Source organism: Ovis canadensis, chromosome 13 (assembly GCF_042477335.2).
Source record: "Ovis canadensis isolate MfBH-ARS-UI-01 breed Bighorn chromosome 13, ARS-UI_OviCan_v2, whole genome shotgun sequence".
In the NCBI taxonomy this organism is placed as follows: Eukaryota; Metazoa; Chordata; class Mammalia; order Artiodactyla; family Bovidae; genus Ovis; species Ovis canadensis.
The window spans coordinates 81,314,424-81,334,231 of record NC_091257.1 but is presented as its reverse complement, the minus strand read 5'-3'; the positions used below and the strand labels follow the sequence as shown (position 1 = coordinate 81,334,231).

General features: G+C 38.2%; 1 protein-coding gene across 6 annotated transcripts in view; it reads left to right on the top strand.

Moving 5' to 3' along the window:
• Window positions 1-19,808, top strand: part of SAMHD1 (SAM and HD domain containing deoxynucleoside triphosphate triphosphohydrolase 1) — a 67,210-nt gene that overhangs the window by 14,224 nt on the left and 33,178 nt on the right. For all 6 annotated transcript variants that reach the window (XR_011248259.1, XM_069548523.1, XM_069548521.1 and 3 more), the window contains exons 4-10: window positions 3,766-3,926; window positions 8,810-8,925; window positions 11,165-11,235; window positions 16,365-16,523; window positions 17,586-17,686; window positions 17,866-17,974; window positions 18,789-18,880. Coding sequence is in view for 5 of the 6 variants with exons in the window: in XM_069548523.1 (XP_069404624.1) it covers window positions 3,766-3,926; window positions 8,810-8,925; window positions 11,165-11,235; window positions 16,365-16,523; window positions 17,586-17,686; window positions 17,866-17,974; window positions 18,789-18,880 (809 nt within the window). In the remaining variant the exon portion in view is untranslated. The remainder of the gene's footprint in view (window positions 1-3,765; window positions 3,927-8,809; window positions 8,926-11,164; window positions 11,236-16,364; window positions 16,524-17,585; window positions 17,687-17,865; window positions 17,975-18,788; window positions 18,881-19,808) is intronic.

The window sequence follows — 19,808 nt, the reverse complement described above, 5'->3', positions numbered from 1 at the left end:
ATTCATTCGTTTTAAATATGAGTCATTGTTTCTTAGAAATTTCACAAGGTTGTCAGTCATCACTACAATTTATTTCAATTATGAGTTCTTTATATATTCAGGATATAAGTCCCTGATATTTGATACACTGTGCAACTATTTTCTCTCATCTTCTGGATTATCTTTTTATTTTTATTTATTTAGAGCACATTGAGGAGCTTATAGGATCATAGTTCTCCAACCAGGGGTTGAACCTGGGCCCCAGCAATGGAAGTTTGTACTCCTAACCACTGGATTACCAAGGAATTCTCTGTCTTTTTACTTTCTTAATAGTGTTCTTTGGAGCACAAAAGTTTTAAATTTTGATGTAGTTCCCTGTATCTGTTTTTGCTTTTGTCTCTTATGCTTTTGCTATCATATCTAAGAAACCATTGCCTAGCCCAGGATTATAACCTCTTATTCTTGAGTTGGTTTTCCGTGCTAAATTTAGTTCAGTTGGCCTCTGAAGCCAGAAATTATATAATAGTGAAGATGAAGTACAGTATTTAACATAGCAGGCACTAACTCCAGGACCCAGCATTATTCACTGGTGGGTGGGCACCAGTCCCAAGATCTCTTGGACCCCGATCCTCCCACACACCAGAGGGCAGACACAGGCCCCAAGACCACTGCAGCCCCACAGCCTACCCTGTCAGGACCCAGCCAACACATTAGCAGCCCAGCAGCAGTCCTGGGGCCCTACCTCCTGGCCCTGCCTTACAGCAGTCTAGCTCCAGCTCTGGGACACCTTGGGTGCCTCAGCCAGCGGTCCTGGGATTCAGGCCCACCCATCAGCAGGCTAACATCAGCTTCACGATGCCAAGGACCCTGCATCCAGAGACCTTGGGACAAGCTCCACCCACCAGTGAGCTAGCACTAGCCTGGAACACCCCCTGAGCCTGGCCCTGCCCACCAGCAGGCTGACAACAGCCCTGGGACCCCCCAGGCCCTGGACTCACTCATTAGCAAGCCAACACAAGCTCTGGGGGCACTTTGGACTCCTCAGCCAGCCACTGTGTAATTCATCCCCACTCACCAGCAGGCCAACACCAGACCCAGGAACCCCACCTCACAGCCTCTCAACTCAGAGCCTGGCTCTGCCACCCAGTGAGCCAGCACTAGCCCCAGGACACTCTGGGGTTCTGCAGCCAGCTACTTTGTGATCTGGCCCTGCCAACCAGTGGCTGGGAGTCTCCACAAAAGGCAGGGCCTGGCAACCAACCGAACTGGGGAGCAGGCCACACCTACCACACTACCCACGATACTCAGCCCCCCACAGTAGAAGGACCCACACTGGGGGCACCCCTGAAGCATATAGCCCTGACAACCAGAGGAATGTGAGATGCTGGGACACACAGGACATCGCCCACAAAAGGCCACTTCTCCAAAGTCAGGAAACATAACCATCCTATCAGATGCATAGAAATAAAACCCGCAAGTTAGACAAAATGAGACAACAGAGGACTATATTCCACACTAAGAAACAGAACCACAAAAGAACTAAGTGAAGTAGAGATAGATAATCTACCTGATAAAGAGTTCAAGGTAATAATAGTAAAGATGATCAAAAACTTGGGAAAAGAATGGATTCACAGAGCAGAATGTTAGAAAATTTTAACAAATAGAAAAATAGGGAAGAATCAAGCAGAGATGAAGAATACTGTAACTGACATAAAAAATACACTAGAAGGAATCAACAGTTGACTAAGTCATACAGAGGAGATTGACAAGCTGGAAGACAAGAGTGGAAGCCAAACAGAAAAAGAAAGGAAAACAAAAATGAGAACAGTTTAAAAGACCTCTGAGAGAACATCAGGCATTCACATTCTAGGGGTCCCAGAAGGAGAAAAGAGAAAGGAGCAGAGAACATATTTGAAGACATAATAGCTAAAAACTTCCCCAGCCTAGAAGAGGAAATAGATGTCCAAGTCCAGGAGACAAGGAGAGCCCCAAATAGGCCCAACCCAAAGAGGAACACATCAAGACATATTATAATTAAAATGGCAAAAATTAAAGAGAGAATATTAAAAGCAGTTAGAGGCTAGCAGCAAGTTTATGTAATGAAACTCCCATAGACTTAGCTGACTTTTCAACAGAAAATCTGCAGGCCAGAAGGGAGTGGTAGAGTATATTTAAAGTGATGAAGGGAAGAAGTTAAAACCAAGAACCTACCTGGCAAGTTCTCAGTGAAATTTGATAGATGAAGTTTTACAGATAAACAAAAGCTAAAAAAAGTTCATTACCACCAAACCAGCTTTACAAGAAATGCTAAAGGCACTTATGAAAGGAAAAAGCCCATTGGTAACGGCAAATATACAGTGAAGGTATTCAAATAGCCACATATAAAACCAGTTAAAAGACAAAAAGCAGAATCATCTATATCTGTAGTAAGTAGTGAAGGGATACGCAAAACAAAAAGATGTAAAATATAATACCAGAAACAGTACTCAAGGGGGACTTCCCTGGTGGTCCAGTGGATAAGAACCTTCCTTATACAGCAGGAAACTTGGGTTTGATCCCTGGTCAGGGAATTAAAGATCCCACATGCCACAGAGCAGCTAGGTCTGCATGCCGTAACTACATGAGCCCTGGCACCACAACTCGAGAGTCTTTTTACCGCAATGGAAGATTCCACGTGATGCAGTAAAGATCTTGTGTGCCTCGACTAAGACTCAAGGCAATCAAATAAACAAATAATTTTTAAAAAACAGTACTAATGGGAAAAGGGGAATAAATAGAAGTTTGTTAAAATGCATTTGAAATGAAGAGATCAGCAACTTAAAATATTATCATGTGTGTGTGTGGGTATATATGATTTGAGCAAGTTCCAGAAGATGGTGAAGGACAGGGAAGCCTGGCATGCTGTAGTCCATGGGGTGGCAAAGTCAGACAGGACAGAGTGACCAAACAACCAACATATATATATGTGTGTATGTATGTATGTATGTATGAACACATGTATATATATATACGTGTATATATAAATATATATATTGCTATATATAAACCTTCCAGTAAGCACAAACTAAAAATCTATAATAGATACACACAAAAAGAGAAAAGAATCCAAACATAACATTAAAGATAATCAAATCACAAGGGAAGAGGACAAAAGAAGAAAAGATCAAAAGCTACAAAAACAATCCCTAAACAACGAACAAAATGGCAATAAGTACATACCTATCAATGATTATTTTACATATAAATGGACTAAATGCTCCAACCAAAAGACATGAAGTGGATGAATGAGGACGAGAACAAGAACCACATATAGACTGCCAGAAGACTCACTTCAGACCTATAGAAACACAGACTGAAAGTGAAGGAATGAAAAAGTGTTTCATGCAAATGGAAATCAAAAGAAAGCTGGGGTAACAGAGCAGAGTAGTAAGTTAGTCCTGTATTCAAGTTAAACACACTCACTTAACACACTCATTCAGATCATATAAGCCATTAGACTCACTAAAGGCTGATGAAATCATATACGTAACAGAAAGGCTGAAATCTTTACCCTTCTGTTATTAGAATCCATTAAGAAGTGAAATGTCCCAGGTCCAATACGCTTGATCTGTCTGGTAGTGATTCCTAAATAAAGTTAAGATTTTCATACCTTGTCCTTTCCCATAGTAGTATTCTTACTTGAAAGCAAATAGCTTTAACTTCCCACTGTAGATCGGAATGAGTGGACAAAAATTTTAGTTGGGGTAATGTATTGTTGCTCACATTAATTTAAACATAATTTTCTAGGTGATCAATGATCCTATCCATGGCCACATTGAATTTCACCCTCTCCTCATCCGAATCATCGACACACCTCAATTTCAGCGCCTGCGATACATCAAGCAGTTGGGAGGCGGTTACTATGTTTTTCCAGGAGCTTCACACAATCGATTTGAGCACAGTCTAGGGTAAGAAGCCTCCCTGGTGACTCAGATGGTTAAAGCGTCTGCCTGGAATGCGGGAGACCTGGGTTCCATCCCCGGGTCAGGAAGATCCCCTGGAGAAGGAAGTGGCAACCCACTCCAGTACTCTTGCCTGGAAAATTCTGTGAATGGAGGAGCCTGGTAGGCTATAGATCGTGGGGTTGCAAAGAGTCAGACATAACTGAGTGACTTCACTTTCACTTTAGGGTAAAAAGAATACAATGAGTTAAAAGTTATGTGATGAATTAAATTTTTTTTTAAAGTTATGTGAACGTAGTTTCTCCCTCTCTTTCTCTCCCAATATCTTGTTGTATAAATTTAATGCCCTTTTCATCTTAACTAAGCACTTACCACACACCATAGCTGTAGCTTTCACAGTTTGAGGTGCATCATTGAAACTAGCACAAATTTCTTTCTCCTTCTTCACAATTTCACAGAAGATCTATTCTTATGATAGATCTTAGCATCCTCAGCGTAACAATTTTTTCCATCTTTATTGAGTTTTGAGAATTTTGACCTTTTTGCTCACTTACAATGGACATGAGTTTGAGTAAACTCCGGGAGTTGGTGATGGACAGGGAAGCCTGGCGTGTTGCAGTCCATGGGGTCACAAAGAGTTGGACATGACTGAGCAACTGAACTGAACTACTCACTCACAAGAAGCACTTATAGGCTTCTCTTTGGGACATCTGAATTGCTAGATTTACTACTCTTGCACTTTGGGGCAAAATAAGGGTTACTTGAACATAAGCACTATGAAATGTTAATTGTGCTGCCTGCCAAGTGGCTAATATGTGGGATACACTGGACAAAAGAGTCACTTATGACCTGGTCATGATGGAGCAGAAAAGTATGAGAATGGATTGCTTTAATGGACTGATTTAAAACTTATGAATTGTGTATTTCTGGAACTTTCCATCTAATATTTTCAGACTGTTGGTGACTACTGGTAACTGAAATGAGAAAAATGAAACCAATGATAAGGGAAAACTGCTGTGTTACTTTGGTTTTGTTTATTTGTTTAGAAGCATTTTTAATTAGCCAGAACACAAGCATCTACTCACATCTTTATTCATCAATAAATACTTATTAAAAAATTATTCAGTTCACCCCGACTCTTTGCAACCCCATAGACTGCAGCACACCAGGCTTCCCTGTCCATCACCAACTCCTGGAGCCTACTCAAACTCACATCTGTCAAGTCGGTGATGCCATCCAACTATCTCATTCTGTGTTGTCCCCTTCTCCTCCTGCCAATCTTTCCCAGCATCAGGGTCTTTTCTAGTGAGTCAGTTGTTCACATCAGGTAGCCAAAGTATTATTAGAAAAATTGTTAGACCATACCAAACTGATAAGGTAGCAACTGTTTCTATTCTTGTGGAGTTCAGAGTTTCAGTTCAGTTCATTTCAGTCGCTCAGTCGTGTCCGACTCTTTGCGACCCCATGAATCACAGCGCGCCAGGCCTCCCTGTCCATCACCATCTCCCGGAGTTCACTCAGACTCACGTCCATTGAGTCCGTGATGCCATCCAGCCATCTCATCCTGGGTCGTCCCCTTCTCCTCCTGCCCCCAATCCCTCCCAGCCTCAGAGTATTTTCCAATGAGTCAACTCTTCGCATGAGGTGAAAGTACTGGAGCTTCAGCTTTAGCATCATTCCTTCCAAAGAAATCCCAGGGTTGATCTCTTTCAGAATGGACTGGTTGGATCTCCTTGCAGTCCAAGGGACCCTCAAGAGTCTTCTCCAACACCACAGTTCAAATGCATCAATTCTTCGGCACACAGCCTTCTTCACAGTCCAACTCTCACATCCATATATGACCACAGGAAAAACCATAGCCTTGACTAGGCAGACCTTAGTCAGCAAAGTAATGTCTCTGTTCAGAGTTTAGGGGACAAGAAAGATAATTTATTCATTCAGGAAGTACTTTCAGGTGGAAATGCTAAAAGTGTATTTAACATTTGTTGGGCACCATATCTTCAATCTATGTTGTAAACATTACAATGCCAGAAGTTTGCTTTTTAAAAAAATGGGATAAAATAAACAATATAAAATTTACCTTCCTAACCATTTTTAAGTTTACAGTTCAATAATGTTAAATATGTCCACATTATTGTGCGACCAATCTCCAAAATATTTTCATCTTGCAAAATTGAAACTCTGTATCCATTGAATAGCAAGTTCCCATTTCTCTTCTCCCCAGTCCCTCAGTAGCCATTATTTTACTTTCTGTTCAGGTGAATTTGACCATTTTATGTACCTCATTAAGCTTCCTAGGTGGCACAGTGGTAAAGAATCCAGTTGCCAATGCAGGAGATGCAAGAAACTTGGTTTAGATCCCTGAGTTGGGAAGATTCCCTGAAATATGAAATGGCAACCTACTGCAGTATTTTTTGCCTGGAGAATATCATGGACAGAGGAGCCTGGCAGGCTACAGTCATATAAGTGGTTTCATAGAATATTTGTCATTCTGTAATTGGCTTATTTCACTTAGCATAATTTCCCCAAGTCACTCATGATGGAGCATGTATCAGAATATCCTTACTTTGCTCAGTTAAAAACTGCTGATAGGTTACCCTAAATGACAGACACTGGGAAATTTTTATTATGTGTGTACAGAATTTGTACTTACAAGTACTTGTTTAATTGGGAATTAACTCTTATCCTAAAATTAGCCAAAATGGGGTTCTTTTGACATTCCAAAATTAATTTTTTTCATGTGCAGCTAGAAAAAGCCAACTTGATAAAACATCTTTTCAAAATTCTGAACTTAAAGAAACAGAAGTCTTTCTGGGAGTATTTGCATTTCTCTTCCTATAATCTTAAAGATATGAAAGTTCTACCTAATCTCCTTAGGCATCCCCCCACCCCCTCTGTGTTCTGAGACCTTGGTTTCTGCTACCCGAAAGTTACTCACATGGTGTACATTTGGCAAGCAGTCAGATAGACTGGGAAGTCTATTTGTCTGGCTGTGGCAACTCTCAGGAAAATTTGTTATAAAGGGTCTTTTTCATCTTAACCTTCATTACATCCTCCTATACACCAAAGGACTTAACTCTCTTAGGCTGTTTTGGGAAATAAATTTCTAAATCTTACGAAGGTTGCATCCTTTGCATGCTCTTGTGGGGACGCCTCTTGCATTTTACTGGTTTGAGTCACTGTTAAGATACTACTTGTCAGTGACCAGACAATGGATCCTTAAAAGTGGAGAAACTTGGTAAATTGGTAAATTTTTTAGAGAGCTTTTATTATAAAGAGCTGTTTTATTGTTACCTATGAAAAAAATTAGAAGATGGATAGTATATAAAACAGCTATGCCATCAGTTTAGAACAGACAAAAATAAACAAATTTGGGAAGCCTTATTTTGTAGTGTCCATTTAGGGTTCCCTGACAGATGCTAATAAAAACATTAGGTTAATTAATGTTAATTAGATTGATTAATAGAGAAAAAAACTGAGAGGAGAGTGAAGAGACTTCTTCCCAAGAAGGTGAAAATTTTAAAGGGATTTGTCCCAACAGGATAAAAATCTTTAGATTTTATTAAGAAATTAGATATTTTAAATGGATGTTAATAAGATTAAAGGAAAGGTTTTGATACAACACTATGTAAGGTTGGAACTTTACATAGGTGCCATGGGAACCTTCTGTTGGTGCCCGATATTAAAGGGCCCCAAACAAGTCCATTCTTTTTACCTCAGTTTAGTATATGTATGTTGAGAGTTGGACACAATTGAGCGACTTCACTTTCATGCATTGGAGAAGGAAGTGGCAACCCACTCCAGTGTTCTTTTCTGAAGAATCCCAGGGACGGCGGAGCCTGGTGGGCTACCGCCTATGGGGTCACACAGAGTCGGACACGACTGAAGTGACTTAGCAGCAACAGCGGCAGTATATATAGTAAATATACTTAAATATATGTTTAAAATATTTATGTAAATAGTTAGAAGGCTGGAAGAAAATTACATTGAGATACCTAATCAATAATTGTTGGCCAATTAATTGTTAAGCCAATTAATCAAGTTAAAGGTATTTTTTTTTTAAAGACCTGAGTCCCTTAGTTATCCCCCTCCCTGGAGACCCCAGAGCCTTTATATAAAAATAGATACAATGACTGGAGGATAAAAAGGAAAGTTTCTAGAACCCCTTGTAAGACCATAGCTTGTTGATGGTGTTCTAATGAAGGCTAAAGTTAATGGTGTAAGAGTTGATAGGATTGAGATGACAGTTTATAAAAATAGGTGTATTTAAGTGGGTTTAATATAATATGTTTATATCTCTTTTTCCTAACTATATTGTGTGTAGACATTATGTTTCCCTGGGGAATGCTTCTCCTGCCTGGTGTTATAAGACAAGATGTATAAATCTGCCCCTCAGAAAATATTAAATATATAAAAAATTCCAAAACAACTCAATAGGATTACCTGAACTTACACAATATAATGTAAAAATAAGGGCTAATATTCATAAGCTAATAATAATCAAAGTAAAGAAAAGGTAGTTGGGGAAATCAGTCTTTTAATATTATTCAGGCAGCAGACCAGTTCTTTGGGGAGTTAAAATCAACTCTCTCTGTCTTGCAAATTTCTATAAATCAGAAATATAAAACAGCCTACAAGGACCAGAAATGTAATACAGGCTATTACAGAAAGGTAATACAGCCTACAAGCTTAGTCAGGTAGACTCTGAAACAAAAAGAGAAAAAGAGGGCTTTTTACACTCAAACTGCTGAGAAGGCTCCATAACCCATAGTCTGATTCACAGCCTCCTTAGGGATTTATCATGGACAAATACACATCTTAACAGTCACTCATCTTTCAAACAGAAAAATAAATTTTTCGTGTTTGTTTTGTTCCTTCCTGCTCCGCAGCGTGGGGTATCTAGCAGGATGTCTAGTTCGTGAACTGAGTGAAAAACAACCGGAGCTACAGATAAGTGAACGAGATATCCTCTGTGTTCAGATCGCTGGTCTTTGTCATGATCTTGGTAAGCAGTTCAAAGAACCAGAGTTCTAGAGTAAAATCACCTGCCACCTCTCTTTGAAATACAACTAAGAGCAATATAAAAGTTGTGTTCTAATTCTTTAGTTAACATTAATGTAAATTTGCCATTGCTTCTTCCTAGAATGGTTCATAAACCCAAAGCATTGCTTTCTTTTCTTTTTTTTTTTTAAGTCTTTCAGTGAGTTTCCCACATTGCACCCTTCATTGCAGGTTATATGAAAGGACGTTCTAATAGTGATTTTTTTTCTTACTACTGTGTGTTGGAGTGTTGTATATTTGATTTTTCCTTTATCTTTGCTGAATAAAATTGGTATTTCCCTTCAGTTACTTTGTGAAATCTATTCTTCTCACACCTAGAATACATAATCTGCTCTAGCAGATTAACAGATTTAGAGAACTCCTTGTGACCTATACTCACAACCTCAGTCTTGGGCCACTTAAATCCAAGTAAAAGAATATCATCTTTCTCCAGAGACAAAGAGAAAAAAGAATGTTCTCTTTTATCACAGAGTTTTTTCCTCTATCCTTGTAATTTATTCCTACTTACTGGAGTAATCTATGGATTTCCCAGGCAGCGAAGTGGTAAAGAATCTTCCTGTTAATGCAGGAGACGCAAGAGACGTGGGTTCGATCCTTGGGTCAGGAAGATCCCCTGGAGTAGGAAATGGCAACTCACTCCAGTTCTCTTGCCTGGAAAATTCCATGGACAGGGGAGCCTGGCTACAGTCCATGGGGTCACAAAGAGTCAGACACTGAGCACACACACACACACGCTGAAGGATCCTAAGAGTTTGCATGTGCCCTCGGTGCAGAGAAAGGGAGGTTTTTGTGTTTCAGTAGTCAGATAATTAGGCCTTCTCCTGGTGGCTCAGAGGTTAAAGCGTCTGCCTGCAATGCAGGAGACCCGGGTTCGATCCCTGGATCAGGAAGATCCCCTGGAGAAGGAAATGGCAACCTACTCCAGTATTCTTGCCTGGAGAATCCCATGGACGGAGGAGCCTGGTAGGCTACAGTCCACGGGGTCGCAAAGAATCGGACACAGCTGAACGACTTCACTTCACTTCACTCCAGTGAGATAATTAAAGGCATAGGGCAGTCTTTTCAGCACGTTCCCTTGGAGATTTCAGTAGGACCAGTATCAGCCTTCGATCATTAATTTAAGATTCTTGGTATTTTGAGAAGGAGCTTTTGGGAATCTTTTACCAATCCCCAGGAGTCTAAAGTCTGCAATAACAAGCCTTTATTTATGTAGTGAAACATGCAGAAAAGGCCTGGGGCTGGTAAGTGAGCTCCCTCTCCCATCTAACAAGGAAGTGTAGGGGGGATTTGTTCCATGACCCCTCCGAATAAAAAAAAAAACCCAAAAGCCCAATACTCAAGTCCTTTATATAAAATTTGTAAACCCATACACATCCTCTCCTGTGTATAGAGAATTAAATCAATTAATCTAGGATTAAATCAATTCTAGATAACTGATAATACCAATAATATGTAAATAACTGCCAACAAGCCTGGCAAATTCAAGTTTTGCTTTTTGGAACTTCCTGAAATTCTGCCCCTTCCCCCCCACCACCACCAAATATTTTCTGTCCAAGGTTGATTGAATCTGTGAATGCAGAGGGCCAAGTTTAACTCCTTCAGAAATTCTGATGATTCCAGATTTGTGCCTCAGCAAAGTTTCATGTTGATAGATGTTGTAGAATGTTAAGGTCACTTATGAATAAGATGAAGTAGTGATCTCCATTTTTGATTGCCCATATCATCAATAAAAACAAAGATAAACCCTGATATGTGTCTAAAATAAAGTGCATACATTATAAAATTTACATAAAAGGGGATGTTTTTAAAGGTTCGGAGTAATGAAGTTCTAATGATTTCCTGACCCTAGTAGATTGTCTTAAAACTGCTTTTCTAACAATACCAATATGTAATCTAAAGAAGCCAAAAGTTTTTGTCATTAACATTCCTTTATTTATACAAAAGTGTCCTTTCATTAAGTTTATGTAAACTCCGGTGACTCAGAGACCCTTCAGTGGAGAATTTACATTCTTGTATTGTTCTGCTTCCTGTTCTCTTGTTTTAGAAAATGGGAAGGAACAACTTGTTCCTTTTTGTGATTATAAATTATTAATTTCCATTGATATTCACATTTAACTAAAAAAATTTCCTTTCCACCAATTTACAAAAAGTGTTCCCATTCTAACGCAGCTTTTGTTTTTAAGGTCATGGGCCATTTTCTCATATGTTTGATGGAAGATTTATTCCTCTTGCTCGACCAGAGATAAAATGGACGGTATGTATCATATATTCAACATTTAGTAAAATAAAGACTAAGCAGTGACTACTGTGTTATAGTATAATTCCTGTTACAGTTTTTCAGGGTGTTCTTTCATTTGATCCTCACAGCAGTCTCTAAGGAGGAAATCATTATCTCCATTTTTGTAAATGTAAAGGAACTCAAAACTCAGAGGTGTACTGAGGCAGCAAAAGTCACAAAGCCTGTGAAATGATAGAGCCAGCACTAGAAAACCAGGTTTCCTAGCAGCTAATTTAATGCTCTTTCTACTCTGTCATACTACTGTAAAATGAAAAATCAAAGGCTGACTCTGGCTTTGATTCATTTTGTGTGACCATAAAGTAAGCTCTATACTAAGTTCTTTGTATAATTAAGGACTTCCCTGGTGGCTCAGTCGGTAAAGCGCCTGTCTGCAGTGTGGGAGACCCGGGTTCAATCCCTGGGTTGGGAAGATCCCCTGGAGAAGGAAATGGCAATCTACTCCAGTACTGTTGCCTGGAAAATCCCATGGACAGAGGCGCCTGGTAGGCTACAGTCCATGGGGCTGCAAAGAGTCGGACATGACTGAGCGACTTCACTTTCACTTTCTTTGTATTAATTACAGATTTGCAGGTAGCTAACCCATTTTTCTGGAATCAGTTTTTGAGAAGTAAAGGTAGGTCATCTTCCACTTTTGGCTGTACTGTATTTGGAACAGAAGATGATATCAATACATACTGAACAATTCTTACATGTCAACCACTATTTATTCTCTCATTTTTAGAAAGGTATAATTCATCTTAAATATGTTGTCCAGATCATCATTATATAGTTCAGTGAGTTTTGACAAGTGTATTCATCCGTGCAGCCACTACTCAAGTTGAGATGTGCAGTATTTTCATCTTCCTGGAGAATTCCCGTGTGACCCTTTCTAGTCAGTTCCTGCTCTCCCCGTCATCATCACCTTCTAATTTTTATAAACAGATTCATTTTTCCTGTCTCTAGACTTGATATAAGTAGAATCCTATAATAGGTACTATTTTGTCCGGTTTGTATTATTGCAGTATAATTTTTGTCCCTATTCATTGCTGAAGTAATAGCCCATTGTACGAATAAGTCACTATTTGTTTATCTTTTCTCCTTTTGTAGAATTTGGGTTGTTTTCCGTTTAGGGCTATTACAAATATAAGGATGTTGTACATGTTACTATACACAGTTTTTGTGGAAAATATTTTCATTTGTCTTAGGTTCATTTCTCCTTACCTAGTAGTAGAATTTCTGGGTCATCAAGTAGATGCATATTTAACCTTATAAGAAATTACCAGACCTTCCCCATTTTACACTCTGCCAGCATTATGAGAGTACCTGTTCTTCCCTGGCCTTACCAACATTTAGATTTTTGGTTATTCTTTCTATTGAGTGTGAAATAGTCTTTTGTGGGGTTTTCCCTTTTTTATTTGGCATTCTCTGTGGTGTGTTAACTTCCCATTTCCTGTACTTTGTCACTGATAAATCATCTTTTGTAAAGAGATTTTCCATTTACCCATTTTAAAAAATTGAATATTTACCTTTTAATTATCAATTTGAATAAATATATATATATAGTCAGATGCATGTATTATGGATATTTTTTTCTCAAACTTACCAATCACCAATTCATTTCTTTAAGTTTTTTTTTTTAATGTGGACCATTTTAAAGTCTTTATTGAATTTTTTATAATATTGCTTCCATTTCTTGGATTTCTGTGTTTTTTTTATTTGTTTTTCGGCCACAAAGCCTGTGCGATCTTCGGGGCCACACACCTTGCACTGGAAGGCAGTCTTAGCCGCTGTACTGCCAGGAAAGTCTTAGTTCATTTCCTTAACAAAGGTGGCTTTTCAGAAAGAAAATTTAAAATTTTGATGAAGTATTCTGGTTCTTCCACCTAGTGAAAAGAATAGTTTCTTTCCAGTTCTGCTGCCCTAGGGCCTCCCTCAGGCTAAAAGCCGTAAAAGAACTGGAATGTTGCCCACAACAAACAGGAACTGGAATGTTTCTCTTCCAAGTGTTTAGTTCCCTCTAACGTCTGCCTGCTTTTGGTGGTAATCCAATACCTTCAGGAAGTCCAGTAAAGTTCCATTTAGTCCTGTCGGACTCTGCAGCCCTATGGACTGCACCAGGCCTCCTTGTCCATCACCAGCTCCCAGAGTTTACTCAAACTCATGTCCGTTGTGTCAGTGGTGCCATCCAACCATCTCATCTTCTGTTGTTACCTTCTTCTCTGGGCTTCAAACTTTTCCCAGCATCACGGTCTTTTCAAATGAGTCAGCTCTTAGCATTAGGTAGCCAAAGTATTGGAGTTTCAGCTTCAGCATCAGTCCTTCCAATGAATATTCAGGACTGATTTCCTTTAGTATGGACTGTTTGGATCTCCTTGCAGTCCAAGGGACTCTCAAGAGTCTTTTCCAACACCATAGTTCAAAAGCATCAATTCGTTGGGGCTCAGCTTTCTTTATAGTCCAACTTGTTGCAGGAAGGGGGACCCCTTCCAAGGCCGAAACTGGCCTCTTGTCTAACACTCGGAAATGAGTTGTCCGAGGAGACACATGTGCTCACAAAGCAAGAGATTTTATTGGGAAAGGGCACCTGGGTGGAGAGCAGTAGGGTAAGGGAACCCAGGAGAACAGCTCTGCCACATGGTTTGCAGTCTTAGGGTTTTATGGTGATGGGATTAGTTTCTGAGTTGTCCTTAGCCAATCATTCTGACTCAGAGTCCTTCCTGGTGGTGTACGCCTTGTTCAGCCAAGATGGATGCCAGAGAGAACGATTCTGGGAGATGGTCGGACATGTGGTGTCTCCTTTTGACCTTTCCTGAACTCTTCCAGTTGGCGATGGCTTGTTAGTTCCATGTTCCTTAGCATTTAGTTGTAAAACAACTCACGCAAATGGTTACTATGGTGCCTGGCCAGGGTGGGCAGTTTCAATCAGTGTGCTTCCCCTAACAAATTCTCACATCCATACATGACTTCTGGGAAAACTATAGCTTTGACTAGACGGGCCTTTGTTGACAAAGTAATGTCTCTGCTTTTTAATATGCTGTCTAGGGTGGTCAGGAAGTTATCCAGAGTTAACAGTTGTTTTCCAGCAGAGTCAATTTAAATAGGCTCTACTTAGCCTTCCCAAGTCTTTTTCTTTAAATATTTTGCTTTTCACATGTAAGTCCTTACCTCATGGGAACTTATTACTCTGCATAGCATGGTAGAAATCTGATTTCTTTTTTAATATGGATAATTATTTATTGAATTTTCCCACTGATCTGCAATAAATGCTCTACACTGTCCCCACTGATTCTATAATACCAACCCCAACATTTTTTGAACTTTGTGTATATGATGAATCTTCCTGAATTCTATTCCATTCTACACTTTCATAGCTGTCACTACTTTAGAGTAAGTCTTGATAGTTGATAGGACAGCTGTCCACACCTTGTTCTTTTATTAGGTATCTTTGGCCTTTTGTTCTTCTATTATAAATGTTGTAATTTTCTCCATAAAGATTTTATATATCTTTTGTTGTGTTTACTCCTAAGCTGCTTATAATTTTAGTCATTATTGTCTGTGCTATCTTTGTGAAACTTCAAGTTTTCTGTGTGTATAAATTTTTTTCTGATCCATTTTAAAGTATGTTGTAGGAATGCTCCTTTATTCCTATATGCCTCAGTGGGTATTTCCTAAAAATAAGAACATTCTCTTACATAACCTTAGTACATTTATCAAAATCAGGATACAATATTGTTATTGTATACATAATACATTATACATACATATACACATACATAATACCTATAATTGTATATATAATACAATATTAATATTGATATAATACTATTAATCTGACTTACAGACTTTCAAATTTCATCAGCTATCCATAGAAAAGCGGGAAGAAAACCTTTTTTGGTCCTAATTCATCCATACATTACAACTTGGTTGTCATTTCTCATTAGTTTCTTTTGACCTACAACAATTCTTCAATCCTGTCTTTCATGACCTTGTCTTCTTTTGAAGTATACAAGCAAGTTATTTTGTGGAATGTTCCTCAATTTGAGTTTTGGTTTTCAGTTTTCTCATACTGTCAGACTATCTATTTTTGACAAAATGCCACGTAGTGACCTTAGTGTGTTCCATCAGAGGCACATGAAGTCTAAAGCCGTTACTGGTAATGTTAACTTAAATCATTTGATTAAGGCAATGGCTGCCAAAGTTCCCCACTATGAACTTACTCTTTTTCCTCTATATAATTATTATGTACCTTGATTCAGTTAAAAATAAAAAATTGATATAGGACCATTCAGGGTTGTGTTTTCATCTTTCTTGAGTTTGTTTTTGCTAAGAACTGTGATAGAGCAGTTCTTAGCAAAGATCTGTCCTATCACAGTTCTTAGAAAAGCAAAGGCCCTCCAGGGGGCCCTTTGTTCTTTATAATGATTACAAATGACTGACCAGACACTATGAGTAAAATGAGTCTATAGTTTGAGATTCCAGCTCAGATTTTGACTTCAGATTTCTGGAACATCCCGCCACCTTTTTTTTTTTTTTGCTCCCAAGTTTGCAATTACCTCTTTTCACCACTATGGAAATGCTAATAGAACTTGTAGCTTCACAAATCCCAAAGCTGATGATACTATAGAACTAAATTTTAGAGTAATATTCATTAAAATGGTATTCTACTGGGAATTTCCTGGCAGTCCAGTGGTTAGGACTTGGCACTTGCCCTGCAAGGGCCTATGTTTGATCTCTGGTCAGGTAACTAAGATTCTGCAAACCATGAAGCTCACCAAAAACAAACAAATGAAAAGGTATTCTATCCTTACAATCTGGTAATATTCAGCTGTGCTCTATAATATATACATATTATAAATGATTATATCTCATTAAATATATTTATCAAATAATGATGCACTTGGATTATAAAGTTTTGTAGACTGGTAGAATGTAGACAAATTTGACAGATGTTTTAAAATATCTGTAAGACTGTAGTTGAAAACTAGATCATTAATGTGCATTAGAACTTTATCTCTGAATTACCAGGGAGCCAAGAGTAATTTGAATAATCAGGGGTCCCTGATGGACTAGAGTCTGTAACAGACCATACTGCTGACTTTTCCTAGCATGAGCAGGGCTCAGTTATGATGTTTGAGCACCTCATCAATTCTAACGGACTCCAAGATGTCATGAAACACTATGGTCTCATCCCTGAGGAAGATATTGTGTTTATCAAGGAACAAATTACAGGACCACTTGAATCACCCATCAAAGATCCTTCAAAGGTAAGTTTGTGTACAGCCTAATTTGAACTGACTGGTTCCTTTCATCTAGTCTTTTCTTGGTTCCTTCAGATCTGTATATGAAGGGGTGACATTTTGCTATTTTAGGAGACTAAATGATAAAATATGTGATACATTTCTACTGTTTAGTGCAATAAAAGGCTTATATAGTTCTTTCAGCTCTTAACTGAGTTCTTTAGAAGTTATCCCCCAAAATTAAAATACACATATTAATATTTTTAATGAATATGTATGCAGAATTTTATATAGAAGCCTAAAGTAACTTAGTTCTGAAAGTATGTGTCTTATTTACCCATTAAAATTAATGTTTGGATTATTTAGATATGTGAAGACCTAGAAAAAGTTGAATTAGTTCAGAGGGAAGTATGTTTGTTTCCTTTTTGGTCTTTTTTCTTTTAATTAGGAAAAAGAATTCCCCTTTGTGTTTTTTAATCTTTTTTTCCTTAAAATACACAAATCTACTTGTAAGGTATAAGATAAATAGGAGGATTTTATAGCAAATATCCTATTTCCAAAAAACAGAGTTCCTAGGAATTCCCTGGTGGTCCAGTGGTTGGGACTCTGGTGCTTTCACTGCTGAGGGCCCAGGTTCCATCCCTGGTTGGGGAACTAGGATCCCCAGGATACTCAGCACAGCCAGAAAAAAACAACAGAGCTCCAAGAATTTTCACTCCTGAATTTAAGCATTCGAATATAAGGAACATTTTTACTAGTTTATAAATAGATCTTAATATTTTAAAAAATCTTTTAAACCAAGAAAACAGGAAAGCTTATTGGTTGTCTAAGTGTAATAGAGTTAGGATCCTTCCAAAGGCACTAGGTTTATATTAACAGGATATCATATTTTAGCATTTCTAGGATTTCTTTCCCTTTTCTACTAATTTGGGAATTAAGTGAAGGAAAAAAGAGTAGAACTTTCTCACTTACCTAACGTTCCCATTCAAATAATTTTGAATTATAATTTTCAGGTTAATATACTTGCTTTGCTTATAAATAGATTTATCTCCTATTCTATAACTTTCAGTGGGTTTTCTTCTCTTCCAGTGGCTCTATAAAGGGCGTCCTAAAGAAAAAAGCTTCCTTTATGAGATAGTGGCCAATAAAAGAAATGGCATTGATGTGGACAAATGGGATTATTTTGCCAGGTATGCACTGAACACTTCAGAAAAATTGATTAAAAATCTTGTATACTTTAAATAGATACAATTTTTATTTAAGTAAATAAGCAAGCAAAATAAAACCCTTATATAAATTTAGTATTGATATTTAAGGTACGGTTTCCTTTGCTGAAAAATTTCATCTCTCTGCTTGGGAATCTCTCCAGGGACTGCCATCATCTTGGAATCCAAAATAGCTTTGATTACAAGCGCTTTCTTAAGTTTGCCCGTGTCTGTGAAGTAGATAATATGAAGCATATTTGTACTAGAGAAAAGGTAAGCTATGTCAGAGGACAATAAGGAAGGTGTGATTCTTAGCTTGAAGTCTAGAAATACCCTTTCAGTAATTTGGAAAAATCACTCCCTGGTAAATTGTCTATCTCTTTACTTCATGCTTAGCATTTTTAAGTGTTTTAAAGCTCTTTTCACTCCTCCTGTATGGTCTATTGTCTACAGTAGACATTTACTGAGTCTTGTTCTCAGCATTGTTTTAAGTGCTTTAGAAGATTAACTCAATCTTCACAATCCTGTAAGATAGATACTGTTATGTTCCCATGTAACAGATAAGCAAATTGAAGCATAAAGAAGGCATACAGTTAATGGCAAAACTGGAGTTTCAATCTAGGAAGTTTGGTTTGAGTCTTGTCCTTAATCACTATATTGTGTGTTTCATAGTAGTTATAATCCTATAATCATTAATTCCCTGCTAGGTTAGTCATGTAACTAAAGAATATAACAGTATTATACTATACAAAGTCTTTCTTTTCAGAATGAAGACTAGAAGAAGAATAATACCTAATTTCTAGAATTATTGGGAAATTTTAAAAATATATTTAAGATGCCTAAAACAGAATGCATCACAGAGTTAAGATGCTCAGTAGATTTTGGTTTAGTAAGAATAAAAGTTGCAGATTAGTAGTAGTATGAGTCTTCCTTGCTCTTTCTTGGGAGTCTCAGGGGTTTTGATGAATTTTACCTGTGAAGAGTCTTCTTCTATGCCACCAACCCTTTTTCTTGACTTATATGCTGTCTACTAACAAGGGAACCTAATCTGATCCTGCCGTAATGTTTGTTTCACCTCTTTCTGCAGGAGGTTGGAAACCTGTATGACATGTTCCATACACGCAACTGTTTGCACCGCAGAGCTTATCAACACAAAGTTGGCAACATCATTGATACAATGTAAGAAATTTGATTGTTATTTTCCTATAAAATTTTCCATGATTTTTACCAGAATATCATACTTGGGTCAAGTTGAGATTTCTAAATAAATTCAAGTAAAGTTTAAGTGAACAAATCTAAAATGGTTCCCTTAAACAAAACAAAAACTAGCATAAAGTGAATTTAGAGGTGAGGAGGTGAGTGTTAAAGAGGATACACTCAAGCAGAAGAAGGGGTTTAGGCTTGACAGGAAGAGGCCACCCTGGGATGGCTTGGGTCTCCACACAGGTGGTCACTTAGGTACCAGATATTAATCATCGAGGTGAGAAATGAGATGTGGATAATTGACACTCTGAAATTAATGACAAAAATGAATTTTGAAGATTAATGTCTCTCCCTACCCTGTCAATTATCAACATTAGTAGAAAACAGTAAAACCTACAGGAATTTTGGGCTTTCCTCGTAGCTCAGTCAGTGAAGAATCTGCCTGCAATGCAAGATACCCAGACTCAATTCCTAGGTCAGGAAGATCCCCTAGAGAGGGAAACGGCAACCCACTCCAGTATTCTGGCCTGGAGAATCCCATGGACAGAGGAGCCTGGTGGGCAACAGTCCATGGGGTCGCAAGAGTCAGACACAACTGAGTGACTAAACCACCGCTACAGAAATTTTACTTCCCCCTGATCCAGTCAGAACCAAAGCAGAAAAGTACAGCTAGGTCCCTAAGTGACTCAGAGACCTCATGAGGAATTTCCAAAAGTGGGGTATTAGTCAAGTTAATTCTGTGACCCTAAAATAGTTTTAAATGGATCTCTTTTAAGCTTTTACTGTTCATGTTTACATTTGTGTTGAGAAAATTTACTTTTCTACTTTTTTCTTCATCTTTTGTCATGAGCAGACTAGTTAGAATCCTTTCTCCTATTTGTATGGCTGTTACTTTGGTAAGAGG